Below are 16409 nucleotides of genomic sequence, written 5' to 3' on the forward strand. Positions count from 1 at the left end.
CTCCAAAACGGCTGGCTCGTCACGGGCTTGCAGGTTATTTTGTTTTCCTTTTTAGAAACCGGCTCGCCGTTCCAACGCCAGTGTGTGTTCCCCGGCCGCTTGCTTGCATTTGTGTTGTTCTTGCAGCACTCCAAAACGGCTGGCTCGTCACGGGCTTGCAGGTTATTTTGTTTTCCTTTTTAGAAACCGGCTCGCCGTTCCAACGCCAGTGTGTGTTCCCCGGCCCTTGCTTGCATTTGTGTTGTTCTTGCAGCACTCCAAAACGGCTGGCTCGTCACGGGCTTGCAGGTTATTTTGTTTTCCTTTTTAGAAACCGGCTCGCCGTTCCAACGCCAGTGTGTGTTCCCCGGCCGCTTGCTTGCATTTGTGTTGTTCTTGCAGCACTCCAAAACGGCTGGCTCGTCACGGGCTTGCAGGTTATTTTGTTTTCCTTTTTAGAAACCGGCTCGCCGTTCCAACGCCAGTGTGTGTTCCCCGGCCGCTTGCTTGCATTTGTGTTGTTCTTGCAGCACTCCAAAACGGCTGGCTCGTCACGGGCTTGCAGGTTATTTTGTTTCCCTTTTTAGAAACCGGCTCGCCGTTCCAACGCCAGTGTGTGTTCCCCGGCCCCTTGCTTGCATTTGTGTTGTTCTTGCAGCACTCCAAAACGGCTGGCTCGTCACGGGCTTGCAGGTTATTTTGTTTTCCTTTTTAGAAACCGGCTCGCCGTTCCAACGCCAGTGTGTGTTCCCCGGCCCCTTGCTTGCATTTGTGTTGTTCTTGCAGCACTCCAAAACGGCTGGCTCGTCACGGGCTTGCAGGTTATTTTGTTTTCCTTTTTAGAAACCGGCTCGCCGTTCCAACGCCAGTGTGTGTTCCCCGGCCGCTTGCTTGCATTTGTGTTGTTCTTGCAGCACTCCAAAACGGCTGGCTCGTCACGGGCTTGCAGGTTATTTTGTTTTCCTTTTTAGAAACCGGCTCGCCGTTCCAACGCCAGTGTGTGTTCCCCGGCCGCTTGCTTGCATTTGTGTTGTTCTTGCAGCACTCCAAAACGGCTGGCTCGTCACGGGCTTGCAGGTTATTTTGTTTCCCTTTTTAGAAACCGGCTCGCCGTTCCAACGCCAGTGTGTGTGTTCCCCGGCCGCTTGCTTGCATTTGTGTTGTTCTTGCAGCACTCCAAAACGGCTGGCTCGTCACGGGCTTGCAGGTTATTTTGTTTTCCTTTTTAGAAACCGGCTCGCCGTTCCAACGCCAGTGTGTGTTCCCCGGCCCCTTGCTTGCATTTGTGTTGTTCTTGCAGCACTCCAAAACGGCTGGCTCGTCACGGGCTTGCAGGTTATTTTGTTTTCCTTTTTAGAAACCGGCTCGCCGTTCCAACGCCAGTGTGTGTTCCCCGGCCCCTTGCTTGCATTTGTGTTGTTCTTGCAGCACTCCAAAACGGCTGGCTCGTCACGGGCTTGCAGGTTATTTTGTTTTCCTTTTTAGAAACCGGCTCGCCGTTCCAACGCCAGTGTGTGTTCCCCGGCCGCTTGCTTGCATTTGTGTTGTTCTTGCAGCACTCCAAAACGGCTGGCTCGTCACGGGCTTGCAGGTTATTTTGTTTTCCTTTTTAGAAACCGGCTCGCCGTTCCAACGCCAGTGTGTGTTCCCCGGCCCCTTGCTTGCATTTGTGTTGTTCTTGCAGCACTCCAAAACGGCTGGCTCGTCACGGGCTTGCAGGTTATTTTGTTTTCCTTTTTAGAAACCGGCTCGCCGTTCCAACGCCAGTGTGTGTTCCCCGGCCGCTTGCTTGCATTTGTGTTGTTCTTGCAGCACTCCAAAACGGCTGGCTCGTCACGGGCTTGCAGGTTATTTTGTTTTCCTTTTTAGAAACCGGCTCGCCGTTCCAACGCCAGTGTGTGTTCCCCGGCCCCTTGCTTGCATTTGTGTTGTTCTTGCAGCACTCCAAAACGGCTGGCTCGTCACGGGCTTGCAGGTTATTTTGTTTTCCTTTTTAGAAACCGGCTCGCCGTTCCAACGCCAGTGTGTGTTCCCCGGCCCCTTGCTTGCATTTGTGTTGTTCTTGCAGCACTCCAAAACGGCTGGCTCGTCACGGGCTTGCAGGTTATTTTGTTTTCCTTTTTAGAAACCGGCTCGCCGTTCCAACGCCAGTGTGTGTTCCCCGGCCGCTTGCTTGCATTTGTGTTGTTCTTGCAGCACTCCAAAACGGCTGGCTCGTCACGGGCTTGCAGGTTATTTTGTTTTCCTTTTTAGAAACCGGCTCGCCGTTCCAACGCCAGTGTGTGTTCCCCGGCCCCTTGCTTGCATTTGTGTTGTTCTTGCAGCACTCCAAAACGGCTGGCTCGTCACGGGCTTGCAGGTTATTTTGTTTTCCTTTTTAGAAACCGGCTCGCCGTTCCAACGCCAGTGTGTGTTCCCCGGCCCCTTGCTTGCATTTGTGTTGTTCTTGCAGCACTCCAAAACGGCTGGCTCGTCACGGGCTTGCAGGTTATTTTGTTTTCCTTTTTAGAAACCGGCTCGCCGTTCCAACGCCAGTGTGTGTTCCCCGGCCCCTTGCTTGCATTTGTGTTGTTCTTGCAGCACTCCAAAACGGCTGGCTCGTCACGGGCTTGCAGGTTATTTTGTTTTCCTTTTTAGAAACCGGCTCGCCGTTCCAACGCCAGTGTGTGTTCCCCGGCCCCTTGCTTGCATTTGTGTTGTTCTTGCAGCACTCCAAAACGGCTGGCTCGTCACGGGCTTGCAGGTTATTTTGTTTTCCTTTTTAGAAACCGGCTCGCCGTTCCAACGCCAGTGTGTGTTCCCCGGCCGCTTGCTTGCATTTGTGTTGTTCTTGCAGCACTCCAAAACGGCTGGCTCGTCACGGGCTTGCAGGTTATTTTGTTTTCCTTTTTAGAAACCGGCTCGCCGTTCCAACGCCAGTGTGTGTTCCCCGGCCCCTTGCTTGCATTTGTGTTGTTCTTGCAGCACTCCAAAACGGCTGGCTCGTCACGGGCTTGCAGGTTATTTTGTTTTCCTTTTTAGAAACCGGCTCGCCGTTCCAACGCCAGTGTGTGTTCCCCGGCCCCTTGCTTGCATTTGTGTTGTTCTTGCAGCACTCCAAAACGGCTGGCTCGTCACGGGCTTGCAGGTTATTTTGTTTTCCTTTTTAGAAACCGGCTCGCCGTTCCAACGCCAGTGTGTGTTCCCCGGCCGCTTGCTTGCATTTGTGTTGTTCTTGCAGCACTCCAAAACGGCTGGCTCGTCACGGGCTTGCAGGTTATTTTGTTTTCCTTTTTAGAAACCGGCTCGCCGTTCCAACGCCAGTGTGTGTTCCCCGGCCCCTTGCTTGCATTTGTGTTGTTCTTGCAGCACTCCAAAACGGCTGGCTCGTCACGGGCTTGCAGGTTATTTTGTTTTCCTTTTTAGAAACCGGCTCGCCGTTCCAACGCCAGTGTGTGTTCCCCGGCCCCTTGCTTGCATTTGTGTTGTTCTTGCAGCACTCCAAAACGGCTGGCTCGTCACGGGCTTGCAGGTTATTTTGTTTTCCTTTTTAGAAACCGGCTCGCCGTTCCAACGCCAGTGTGTGTTCCCCGGCCGCTTGCTTGCATTTGTGTTGTTCTTGCAGCACTCCAAAACGGCTGGCTCGTCACGGGCTTGCAGGTTATTTTGTTTTCCTTTTTAGAAACCGGCTCGCCGTTCCAACGCCAGTGTGTGTTCCCCGGCCCCTTGCTTGCATTTGTGTTGTTCTTGCAGCACTCCAAAACGGCTGGCTCGTCACGGGCTTGCAGGTTATTTTGTTTTCCTTTTTAGAAACCGGCTCGCCGTTCCAACGCCAGTGTGTGTTCCCCGGCCGCTTGCTTGCATTTGTGTTGTTCTTGCAGCACTCCAAAACGGCTGGCTCGTCACGGGCTTGCAGGTTATTTTGTTTTCCTTTTTAGAAACCGGCTCGCCGTTCCAACGCCAGTGTGTGTTCCCCGGCCGCTTGCTTGCATTTGTGTTCTTGCAGCACTCCAAAACGGCTGGCTCGTCACGGGCTTGCAGGTTATTTTGTTTTCCTTTTTAGAAACCGGCTCGCCGTTCCAACGCCAGTGTGTGTTCCCCGGCCCCTTGCTTGCATTTGTGTTGTTCTTGCAGCACTCCAAAACGGCTGGCTCGTCACGGGCTTGCAGGTTATTTTGTTTTCCTTTTTAGAAACCGGCTCGCCGTTCCAACGCCAGTGTGTGTTCCCCGGCCCCTTGCTTGCATTTGTGTTGTTCTTGCAGCACTCCAAAACGGCTGGCTTGTCACGGGTTTACAGGTGTTAGCGTGGTGGAGCCGCCCCATAAGGCCTTACTGCATCTTCAGCATTTTCGGCAGGATTATTTTTTTTCGAGGGGGCGCAGTCAATTTTATTAACAGAGGCCTTCGGATGAACTGGGCATTTCTTCCAGTCCCTTGAACTCCGATTGAATGAGGTTTAATAGTCATCATGTTATTTTTTTGTTGCCAGTCTTCTCATTTTATGGATTTCGTTTTGCATGACCTTATACTGTTATGCTATCTAATCAAGTAGTATACATTTCTGTGCACATCATGTTTTTTTGTATGGTACTGAGGCAGTCTAGTTTTGTTTATTTTATTTGCAAAGACCATACACTATTTTGAAAAACATAAGAGCAACAATGTTTGCTTGCACAACATTTTCTGAAATTTTTTTTGGTACTGAACAGATATTCGATATTCGAAGCCATTTCTTCTTCAAATTCGTATTCGATTCGTATTCGAAAATTTAAATATTCGCACACCCCTAACTTTAAACCACAGGGATGAAGAAAGAAGTGGACCACAGAATACAGCCTGGACAACGGCATGTTGTACGGCATGGCCCAAATGCTGTCCCTGGCAGTTCAGTTTCTTTTAAGAAAGAACCTGTGTTAAGGGTCTCTCACTCGGTAGCAAATCCAGCATAGTCCATCTGCACTGTCAAGAAACTCGAGGTTGGCCTAAAAGGTGGCTACATCACACTTGGAGTGGGGGAATTCAAAAATGAAAACATTAGAAAACTGGTGGCTGAAAACTCAAATGTCAGAAGGACATGCAAGTACATCAAGTAAATGAATGACATTGAAAAAAAAAAAATTTGGAGCAATTAGTATTTGGGAATGAAACCCCTTATCTTTTTGTTGCGATTCACTCTCTATCTCCAGGAGGCCATGCAGGCACATCCACACGCCTTGGTTAAGGCGGGGCTTTGTGTTGTGTGCTCTCTCACATAGCAAGAGGAGCCACTGATGGGACCCATTAAGGCGGAGCCTAAGTGTCCCCCGGATTTTCTGGCACCTTTAGTGTCCGATGGCAGCGGGCATCTTGTTCCGAGAACACAGCTTTTGGGCAGTGCTCCTCAGCTGTTGAGTGGAGTGAGTGGAAGGGACGGTTGTGCTCATGCTGGGTCTTAGCTGGTGCAGCCATAATCTGTGAATATGGGCTGGTACAGTAGGTGGCGGAATTCGGCCACTGCGGCATAAAATATTATTGTACACTCATGCACTTGTGATTTCCTTTGCCAGAAAAAAAAAGTCACAGCATTTTGTGCTGACCAAATGGTGGCAATAATGAAAGCTCAAACCATTTACCTCGACTGTAATAATACTGCATTTAAATTGGGAATGTGAGAGTATTGAGATGAGGAAGTCTGTGGGGATGGCACCGGGACAGTGGGAGGGGCCTTTGTCCTGTAGTGCACGTAGGTGGGTTGATGAGTTTGAGTTGTGACGGCGGCATCCCCTGTGTTGGCAGCACCATCTTGGAGTGCAGCAAGGAAGGCAAGTCGGGCAGCAGCAGCAGTGGTGGCAGCAGCAGCTGCTCCTCCTCCTCGCACCACACGGTGGGCGTGGCTGCACTCAGCACGACCAGCCGGCCCCTGACTGGCGGCAACTCCTGCCTGCCGGCTGTCCGCGAAGAGGAGCAGGACGACAACAGTCCAGTGTTCGTGCCTGCCACTGGAGCACCACCAGTCCAGCATGAGAACGGGTGTGTACCGCTCAGATTCTGTTCTCTTTTTTGTTTATTAATTTTTTTAGTGTCTGCAGCAGCACGAACTGTGGGGAGGGGGAATCAGGCACTTTAATGACGTGAACAGGTCAAGAGATCCTAAAGCAGGGTGTGCATTATCAAGCCAGCACAGCAGAATTTGAAAAGCACGATATGAGAAGGCATTGTGCAATTGTGATGGAGGGATGAGATTTGGAGTGATGGCTACCAAGGCTGTGATGGGGATATTGAGTCAAGCTTGGTGCATTGATGACCTGGACAGTTGAATGCAGGAAATAAGTCTTCTCGCAGCAGGTTTTGCAAAGAAGTCTCCTGCGATACGTTTGTGACTTACAAAAAAATGTCAGCTGTTGATGTGGGCAGTCAGTACTTGATGTGTTCAACCTGAGGGGGATCAAGGAATAGTTCGATATATTGCTAGCTCGATAATGGTGGAAGAAAATCTTATAACCTAGAAGCAAGCATACACTGTACTCATGCTGGTGATGCGCTTCTTGCAGAGACGAGCCGCCTGCCGGCACAGTGGTGGTGAACTGCTCGCTAGGCCTAGCCTGCTTCGCTTTGAAGCCATAGCCAGTGGTGCTTTGAAACTAACAACCCCTTAATATAGCTGGCCCAATCGTGCTGCCAGTTCACTGTAAGTAGAATATGGTATGGTATATGGAGTTTAATGTCCTGAGGTGACTCACGGGCGCCAGGTTAATTTATATCACCTTAGCAACTATATGCAAGCCCTGGAAGCGATAAACAAACAAACAGAATTGGTCAAAACGCGCGTTGCTATTGGTTTTCCAAATCATGTGACCAAAATGGCGACCTTTGGTTGGCTGGCGGCGTCTACCGCTTACAGCCTGGTGTCATTTTGAGAAAGTTGCGCCGTCCCACTGCTATGGCCAAGTGGGGTTCGTCGGCCGCTAAGTGCGAAATATTTCGATTTGTGCAAGTCTTAGACAAAAGTACGAAAAGGCAGCGAAAGATAGAGATTCGAAGCGCGCTGGGTACTCTGCATCGTCTCAACCCAGTGTCTACAATCAGCGCCGACGCTCCGCGGTGGCCCGATAACGCCGTAACCAGCGGTGCTTAGCGCGACAGCAAGGAGTGATCCTGAGGGAGCGAAAGGTAGAGATGCGAAGCGCGTTGGGTACGCTGCATCATCGCATCCCTTTATCTACAATCGGCGATGAAGCGCCGATGCTTCGCGATGGCCCGATAACGTCGTCACCGCGGTGCTTAGCACGACTGCGAGGAGTGATCAGGGCGATTCCTGCTACGTACAGACAACATAATCATGATTGTGCAGATGCTGAAGCGATACCTAAGCAGCTTTCGTGGACAGCCAGCAACGGCGCGATAGATAGAACTTTCCGGTAACGCTGGTAGCGCGGTGGCGGTCGCAAAACGGCGTCCCGGAACTTGCGGAATCAAGAACTAATCTTGCTTCTGAATGTTTTGAGTGGAAAGATGAGCAAACGAGTATCGTTTGTTAGGGGCTGAGTGTGATCACAGCACCGCTGTGAGATACAATCATGCGCCACAACTTCGGGGAGGTCGCAGTGCAAAGGCACTTTGCTTGGGTTCCAGCCTCCACACCATCTGTTCTCCGGCAATTTCCTTGTTGCAAGCGCACTTATGTCGACGAGAAATGGTGCTTCCACATAAAAAACAGCCAGAACACACTTCAGTCATTTCTAGTTAGCCTCGGTACCACAAAAATATGCCAAAAACGTTTTTCCACGATTTCTCAATACTGATTTTTGGCACATTCAGAATTTTGAAAAAGCGATATCTCCAGTTCTATGTCAGCTATTACTACAATTCTTCTTGCGCTAAAAAGATAAATGCACAGGTTGTGCAATAAGGCTAATTTTAAACTGCTGCTTCCTTAGGAAAATTTTCTAAATAAATCCTTTGTCTCAGTCATCAAAATGAGCTTTTTCTCTGTCAAGTTTGACCAGCTGTAACTTTTGTCCAAGTCGTCCTAGAATGCTCATTTATGCCTTACTGCACTCCTTTGTGACACTAGATCATTTATAAACAGAAATCTCCACAAGATCTTTTGTTTATTAACCAAGCTTCCTCCGAACAAAAGACATTCTTTTCATGATAAATCTAAAACTGTCTGCTGCAGGAGAAAATTGTTTGCTGTTTTTTAATCGGCACATGGAAATGTAAGCAACCTGTGGCCCCTGTTCAAGTTGTCGTTTTTGTTAGTGTGTAGGATGTTATTCACACCAAACATGGAAATGTACAAGCAGTGAAAATTTGGTGTAAATCTGTCCATAAATAAAGAAATTGGTTCTAAGAGGGGTTTCCCCGCTTAATAATAGAACGCGAACGCGATAGCACTATCTTGGGGTCTCCGCTTATCGCCAGCCGCTATCGGCCGCCACTTGCAGGAGCGTCCGTGGGCACATTCTGAAACGAGCTATGTGATCAGCAGCGTGGCTGTGTGGAGACGTTGGGGCCCTTGAGTGACGCCGATAGGGGACACAACCTGGGCCAGAGGGCGCTGCGGATGCTACTGAACAGCGCCCTCTCCGAGTGACTCCTCGACAAGCTTTGCCTCGCCCGCACGCGAAGGATACTTTTGCGCGCGCTCGTTCTTTCTGGCTCACTCTTCGGCGCCGTTGCGAGAGGAGTTTGCTTCGCGCACACTATGCTCTCTCCGCTCGTTCACGGACGTTGTTGTGAGAGCAGAGCATGCCCGCTCGAAGGTTGTCCTCGCGCTTTGAGTCTGCTGCGAAAATTTTGCGCACGCTCTCGTGCTTTACAGAAGGAGCAGCTCGTGTGCGTGGCATCAAGCAAATAGTCCAAAAAGGCGCTGTTTTCGCCACGCCCTAGTTTTGTGCCCAGAGTTCATAACCACGTGGTGTAAGAAGTGAAAACTGAAATTAAAGCCTGCCTTCGGACGAAACTGCAGCACGAATGTGTTTCGCGTTTTTTTTCTTCATCAGCTCGATCTGCTTGCTTCCGCCGTGCATGCTGGTGACGTGTTTCTGCTACCTTTTTCTTTTCCCTTTCCATGGTGTTTCCATGGCTTTGGCGCTGTAGGGTGCTCACCCCTGTGTCACAGGTCGAATCGCACATCGTTTAGATTTGTGCAAAATACGAAAGCACATTTCGCGATGTCGGTGCGCATTACTGAATGCAGTTCTGTTGAGGTTTGAGAGCTTAGCATGGGCGTGCGGCTGATACAACCAATATGGTAACGCATTGCTGTTCCTACCGGTGTCGCGCTTGCATAGCCGCTTCTGCCGTGTGCTCGTATTTACAGCAGATGGCGTATTTACATACAGATATCTAAAAATATCTGTTAATTTGGAGTCCTTCAAAAACGGCTTTGCGCACAATCTACGTTCAGCCTTGGCACATTAAACTCACAAACCACTGCCACGACTCAGTTCTGATGCGCATCGACGGGGCACGTAACACTATTGCGCGGCCGAGGTCTACAGTTCGTGGTCTGTAATCTGCAGAGCCACACTGCTACCGCGTCTGTACGACAGAGACACAAGTTTAGTTCACATGTGGAATTGTCTGCCATCTTTGCCTTCGCAGTTGTATGCACTGCCAGTTTACATGATGCCGGTCGAGTAAGTGCATATATATATTCAGGGCCTCTGCTGCTACGCTTGCCTTCTCTTGGAATCCACTCCGTTACCCTTAAGGGGGGACACTGGTCTTAAAGCTATTTTTGTTGTTTTTTGACCAATCTTAATAAAAATACATAGACTTATTCAAATTTTTATGCTGATTTCAAATATGCATTTATTTTAAGTGTAGGCCAATTAGTTTTCAAGATAATTAACAATTAATGCCCATTGTTTGAGGCCCAAATAGCAAAATAATGATTTCATCTAAAATTAATTTTAAGGCATGGTTAGATAGCCAGAATAGTGAATTATGAAATGTTGAGAGCAGATTTTTGATATGTCAATTATTACTCATTTTACAACCTTCTGAATTTCAGTATAAAAAATGTGTGTACCAAGTAATGGTAAATTAACGAAAATAATTATTTTTTTAAGGTAAAATGAAAAAATCTGCTCCCAACATTTCACACAGCATACATTAGGCTTTCCATTGCAACCGAAATTTCAACTCTATGTGACTTGGTTGCTGAGATATCAAGGCCTCAAGACTGCTAGCAGTCAACCATATGCATTTTGAGAAAAGCCCCAAAAACAAGCAGGGGACAGTTTAATAAATATTTACAAGTGCAGTAATATATTTACAATAGGAAATGGCTAGTAGCCACCAGGAATGTAGTCCTTTTGATTGCCAGTAGTATCCAGGTGCCGCTTCTTGAGCACTCCTTGAATATTTTCCGCAATGGAATGCTTTCGAGCGCACTTTTGCTCTCGGCGCTCATCCTTCTCTCGCATTCTTTTTGCGCTCATAGCATTCGTATTGAAGCCCAGTTCCTGTAATATTGCTGCAGAAGTTCTTTTACTGCCTGCGTTGAACCGCATTACTGCCTCAGCCACGGCAGCCTCAACAGTAAACAATGATGCGTGGCGCTCTTTGGGTGCCAAGGCCCATATCAAAGAGTGTAGGCTTTCATTACTGTTTTGGGTTTTACCCCTATGGCACCGCTCTAAGAGCTTCCTATCCGACAGTCGCTCATAGACAGGGAGCAATGCTTTAGCAACATGGGGTGGAATGTTGTACCGATGCTTTGGAGCAGATTCGCCTCGGGCTGCTGCCGCATTTTGCTGGCACCAAGAGTCCAGTCCCGATGGGCAGAAGCTATGGTTTGATGCCTCATCAGTAGAGGTAATGTGGTGGTAGGTGGCCATCACAGCCTTCTGCGTAGCCTCTACATCCCCATTATGGGATTTTAAAGCCCAGGCATAATAGGAGCTTAACTTTGTTATGAGGCTGCCTGTCAGTTTGCCTTTTCCTCCAAGGTTTTCGGCACCTTTGTGTTTGGACAACAAAGTCCGCAACGCTGTTCCCATACGTTTCTGCACGTGGTTTATGCAGTCTTCTTTTTTTACTTTGATGTATCCATACACATCTGCCTCTTGCACAGCTAGAAAAGCCCGACTATCACCGTCCGAAAGCATTGTGGTATAGCAAAGGCCACACTTCTTCAACGACCTTTCAAAAAGAATAAGGGCTGCCTCAACTTCCATCTCTCCAACCTTTTTTTCTGAGTTTTTTTGGCATAGGTGCCCAGCCCTCCAGGACTGGTATGATGGGTCACCTTCTCTTGGGCCTCGCTCGCAGCCGGCACAGAAGTTGCACAATACAACATAGTCCAGCACAAGCCCGGTAAACAGTTCGATGACGGTTCCCACACCAATGTGGGATGTGTGGCCGCGTGTCATCCAAGTGCCGTCGTATGATACTGCAATATTGCCGGGGTTCCCAAGGTCCAATTCATTATAAAGTTCTCGAACCGACCGCGCACACTCTTGTGTAACTTCTTCGGCTGCACGAGCTGCTGCAGGTGTCAACTTTTTTTTCACATAGTCTTGCCACGTTTTATTGTGGAGACCGCGGTGCGAAACGTTCAGCGATGAAAAAATGTCATTTAGAGCTGTCTGCTGGTTGCCAGTGCTCTGCATTGCACGAGCAGCGAGCACATTCACCACAAAAGGGTTGATCTTCTGATCGCCACGTACCCGCGGCGAACTCCATGTAGACGATGCGTCTCCACAGCTCGCACATTGAAGAGAAAGTTTAACGGCAAGGCCGTATTCTCGCTCATCTTTTACGAAGCTCAAGTCATTGCCGCCACACGTTTTACACTTCACAAGTTTCAACAAACTGTTGAGCGATTCCAAACAAACGATCGTGAAGCTTGCCTCGTCGAGCAGACAGTCCGACGCGCTGCCGTCACGTAAACAACAAGAACTTCCGCTCCGTTGCTGGAGTTGAGGCGAGTTCTCGCAGTTTTTGTTCAGTCTTCGTCTTATTTTGGAGCACATCTGAGGGCTCCAGCATCACTGTATCACGGCGGATGCGGGCGCTGCCGCTTACAGCTTCCCGTGCCGCGGAGCGCGTTAGGCCTACCTGCGCGGCCTCGCCGACACGATCGTTCAGCGCATGTCGGGGCGCACAGCAGGGCGTCTCTTGAGGTTATCGACCAGCGACTTCTTCCTTTTCTTGCCGAATTTATGCCTTGAGTGCACCATGCGCGCTGAACCAGGCATCGCTGCGCGTTTCTTGCACTGCACTGTCCGGCACAAAGAGTCGCGTCTCCCCGCGGCTCGGGCGCGTCAAGCAGACGCTGCCAGCCAGCTCCACCAATCGGATGACGACCTGCTGTCACGTGATCCGCGGCAGCCAATAGAATTTTGAATACTACCTTTTCTTTTTTGCTATTTTCTCGGCAACCAATGGGCGAACGGAAGCCGTAGTGGCGGGAAATTGAAGGCGAAAGGCGGCTTTTTCAAATGAGACCAAGATGGCTGCGGTGCCGCGCATGAAACGGGAGCTATGCTTTGCGAAATACTGCTGTTTCGGCGCCGATTTCAGCTCAAATTCGGGCGACATGGATTATATAAATTGGTATTGTGAGTATAATACTGACCTTAGAGGCGAGAAATTTAACAGAGAGGTAGATAAATGGCTGCTGATTTCGAAAATAACATTTTCTAAAAACTGATTTCTTCGAGATTTTTCGGCCCGAAAGACCCGTGTCCCCCCTTAAGGACCAGCAGTTGTCTTGCCTTCGCATCACATGCCCTGCCCAAGCCCATTTCTTCCTCTGCCCGCTTCCGGTCTCTTAACGTTACTGGTCTCTTAACGTTTCCGGTCTCTTAATGTTGCCCGATTCCAGCCCCTCGGAGCTGCGAGTCCGGAGCTGTTAGGCGGCGCTGCACAGCAATGCTAATAATAATACACCATGCAGGATGTGTGAAGCGCTCCAGCCCCGGTACTCTTGGCAGAAAAGGCAATCTGGTATGGCTTGCAGACCACGAAAGCACTCAGCTGCAGAGGAGAAGGTGTGCTTGACTATAACGCAGGCATGGATAGCAGTTTCAAAGCAGCGTTGTCTCAGCGCTTCGTCAAGGCAAGATGTGCTCGCGCTTGTCACTCCTCTCCAGCCTGGCAGTGGTCAAAGCAGCGCCTAGTGGCATTGAAGCACCTCCCACCCCCAACAGTGTCTTTGTGTGTCCCATGATGTGTTGACTGTGCAGAGTGCTGGCCTGTGCCGCATCTTCGAGCAGTGTGCCATGGTAAGGTCGACCTTTCTTCAAAAAATTACCATCCTGAAGTTCAGGGTCGACCTATGCTCAGGGCCAAGCTGTTAGCGAGCCATTGCTTCATATGCAAGTCGGTTCCACTGAAGAAAATTCGAATTGCACACCGTTTGCTCGGCTCGTTCGCGCTGGCGTTGGCGCTGGCGTTGTTTCCTTGGATGAGCAGTAGGAAGAAGGTAGCACAAGGGCAAACTTCCGACTCTGATTATCTCCACGGCGTGCATTGCACCGAAAACTACAGGACCGTTTGCAGTTCAATCAGTTCTCCACTAGTCAGTCGGGCCACATGCAAGTGCTGAGGCAGGGTGGAGTGCCGCTTTTTTGCTTTTGATCGCCACCTGCTGCGGACTGCTATTCTTGTGACTGCACCATTATGCTTTGAGTTTGCACATGCTGCGATGCTGTCTCTCGGGAAACTACAAAACAGAATGTGGCGGCACGACAAAGCACACAAGGGGGTGTGTGTCAACTTATATATTTTCAAGGCTGAATTTTTAGTGCAACACTTAAAGCCACTAAGGGTTGCATTTAATCGGGCCCAATATAGAAAAAAGGTATTTCAGCAGCATTTGCTTGGGGCCTAGTTCATGTTTTCAAGGCGGAATTTTTTTAAAGCAACCATAAAGGGGACAAAATAGCACCTGTCTGTTCCCCTTTGTGTTGCGTTAAAAGGAATTCCGCCGCGAAAACGTGAACCAACTAGACCCCAAGCAAACGCTGCTGGAATGACTTGCTGTATATACTCGTGTATAAGCTGCACTTTTTTTCATAAAATTTTCTCAGGTGCGGGTTATACACGAAGCAGGCCTATTGGCACACATTAACACTTTGTGGTGCCACTGTGACTATTTTAGAAACGAGAATATTTTTTGCGGTCCCACTGACCTTGCATCAACGAGGTTTTACTGTATGTGTGCGCATGTGTGTGTCCCACATGTACTGTCACAGATCTCAGGAGAACGCTTGGGCCGAAAGAATGGCCCGGACGACAGCTGTGCTCACACGGATGCACATTTAATAAACCCTACACCACACAGGCACTAACACACAAAGCAAATTAACAACACTAGCACAAAACACTAAAACTAATGGTACTTGTAATGCTGGAGCAGTAAGAGTGTTCTGCTGCTCCTAATAGTGTTCGGTGCTGGCGAAACGTTGCATGGGTCCAGGCAGTGGCGTCAACGCAGAGGTGGCATTGGAAGTGCTTAGGGCTGGCGTCATTGGCAGCGTTGGAAGAGCTCGCGATCGAAGCGCTGTCGTTGACGTTGGCAGGGCGATGCAGGTGGTAACAGCAGTGGGGGTACTCCTGGGCGTAGCAAGTGGTTGCGTCAGTTGCTGAATCCCCGGAACAGGCTTAGGAATGGCAGGGAGCCTACGGTGCAATGCCGTAGAACACGAGACCACCAGAGCAGCAGCCGGCGCTGCTCTATCCCAAAGGAAACGTCCCTGACCTGCCGGAGCCTCTGCTTCTCTGCTTCAGCAGCACCACTTGACCAGCTGGCCTCTTTTTCACTTGTTTCCAGAACGGAGGGGGCAGTGTGTGACCTGGCCTGCCCCGACCCGTTCTCCCAGGAACTGCGCAGCTCCATCCTCTCCTCGTGGCAGCCGTGTGAGAGCGACCGGCAGCTGCTGTTTGAGTTTGCCAAAAGCCGCCCTGTACTCAAGGCAGACGCAGTGATCAGCCTGGGTGAGTGATGAGCCCCCTGCGGTACTCTCTGCGGAGCAGCTCAGGCACGTGCTGTTGGACGGGTTACTACTTTTGCACTATGGCCCTTTGGGAGAAGGAAGTCACACATCTGTCTTTGTGATGGGCAGTCTCTGTGTGTAATCTGCCTTTGTTTTGCTTGTACTCTCACACGTTTGCATATTCTTGCTCCCTCGCAGTAAAATGCGGTATTATTGCCGGCCCAAACATGGGCCCTCTTGTGACCAGTAGAACCCTCGCTTAGCTGTGGGCAGTCGGCTCCTCCCAGGGCTAGGTAGCAGGGCTGCTGTGGAGACCACAAAATGAAAGTGCGCCAGTTTTTTTTTTTTTTTTTGGCTCATTTACTTGACTGCTTTTCACTGTGAAACTCAGTGGTGTGTACTGCACTGCTCTGTGGGCAACAAGAGAGGAAAATTGCACTCTTCTTGACATGCGCTGCTCCTTCAGTGGTGGAAATGCATGCATTTTCACATTTGCATTTTCACAGCCATCACCTTCGCCGTGCCCTGTGTACATTCTTGGTGTGCTTTTGCTTCCAGCCGGAGCGAGTGTTGCGGTGGCATACAGTCAAACCCACGTATACAGTCGAGCCCGCATATAACGGCCCCACTTAAGACGAACTTTTGCTTATAACGAACAAAGCCTGCGCGACCGTCAAAATATACATTGTTTCAATGGCACCAAATCACACGTATAACGAAAGTCATTAAGCCCTGCTGATCGGTTACAGCGAACAGGCGGCGTAAACCCGGTGTTGCTATGCAAGATAACCTGCCTCCGACCCCTTTGTGCGCCCGGCACGCGGTTTGCTTTCCCGAGCCTCATTGCAGGTGAACTGCCCGCCCCGTTTCGTGCCGCTCTCAAGCAAGTTACCCTTTCTTCGCCGACGCACCTTCCAAGATCGCCCCCCTGCCCCGCATCGCATCTTTGCTCTCTTCTCCTCGTTCTCTTGCAAATCTATGTGTGGCCTCCGCGATCAACCGTGCCGCCGCCTGTGCAGATCGCAGAGGCCACGCTCTGTGAAGCAGGCCTTCCGTGGGACCCAAGAGGTGGCTGCACTGACGCTCCCGGATGCCCCTTATTGGTCTCTCCGCTGGCGCTGTGCGTCTGTATCTTTAGATTGATTGGCTTCATTGCCGCCTGTATGCGTTGCATGTCTACCCCATAGCGCGCATTTGTCACTCGTTTTGCAGTGCGGACGCATTCTGCACTTCACAAACGGCCACATCATGGCATCGCGCGGAACAGTTCAAAATTTTGCTTTGCTGCAGCTGCCCCACCTGTATCACCCGTTGCAAACGTTGAACTTGCGGCTCGGCGCACAGTGGTTCGTTTCTTCGGCGTAAAGAATGACAGCCATCATGAATGTAGCCGTGAACGAGTGCCGGTATCTTGGATTGATGTGGATTTACTCTGCAAGTAGATTGGCTTGACATACTTTCGGTACTTCCTTTTTTGCCAGTGCAGGACCCTGCGATCTCTGCCACTTCGAGGTGGCA

General features: G+C 49.9%; 1 protein-coding gene across 4 annotated transcripts in view; it reads left to right on the forward strand.

The window, feature by feature from the left end:
- The window catches only part of LOC144132332 (uncharacterized), a 222134-nt gene that overhangs the window by 144363 nt on the left and 61362 nt on the right, over window positions 1–16409 (forward strand). For all 4 annotated transcript variants that reach the window (XM_077664658.1, XM_077664657.1, XM_077664655.1 and 1 more), the window contains 2 exons: window positions 5734–5967; window positions 14729–14892. In XM_077664658.1, coding sequence (XP_077520784.1) covers window positions 5734–5967; window positions 14729–14892 — 398 coding nt within the window. The remainder of the gene's footprint in view (window positions 1–5733; window positions 5968–14728; window positions 14893–16409) is intronic.

This window comes from Amblyomma americanum, chromosome 5 (genome assembly GCF_052857255.1).
Source record: "Amblyomma americanum isolate KBUSLIRL-KWMA chromosome 5, ASM5285725v1, whole genome shotgun sequence".
NCBI classification, from domain to species: Eukaryota; Metazoa; Arthropoda; class Arachnida; order Ixodida; family Ixodidae; genus Amblyomma; species Amblyomma americanum.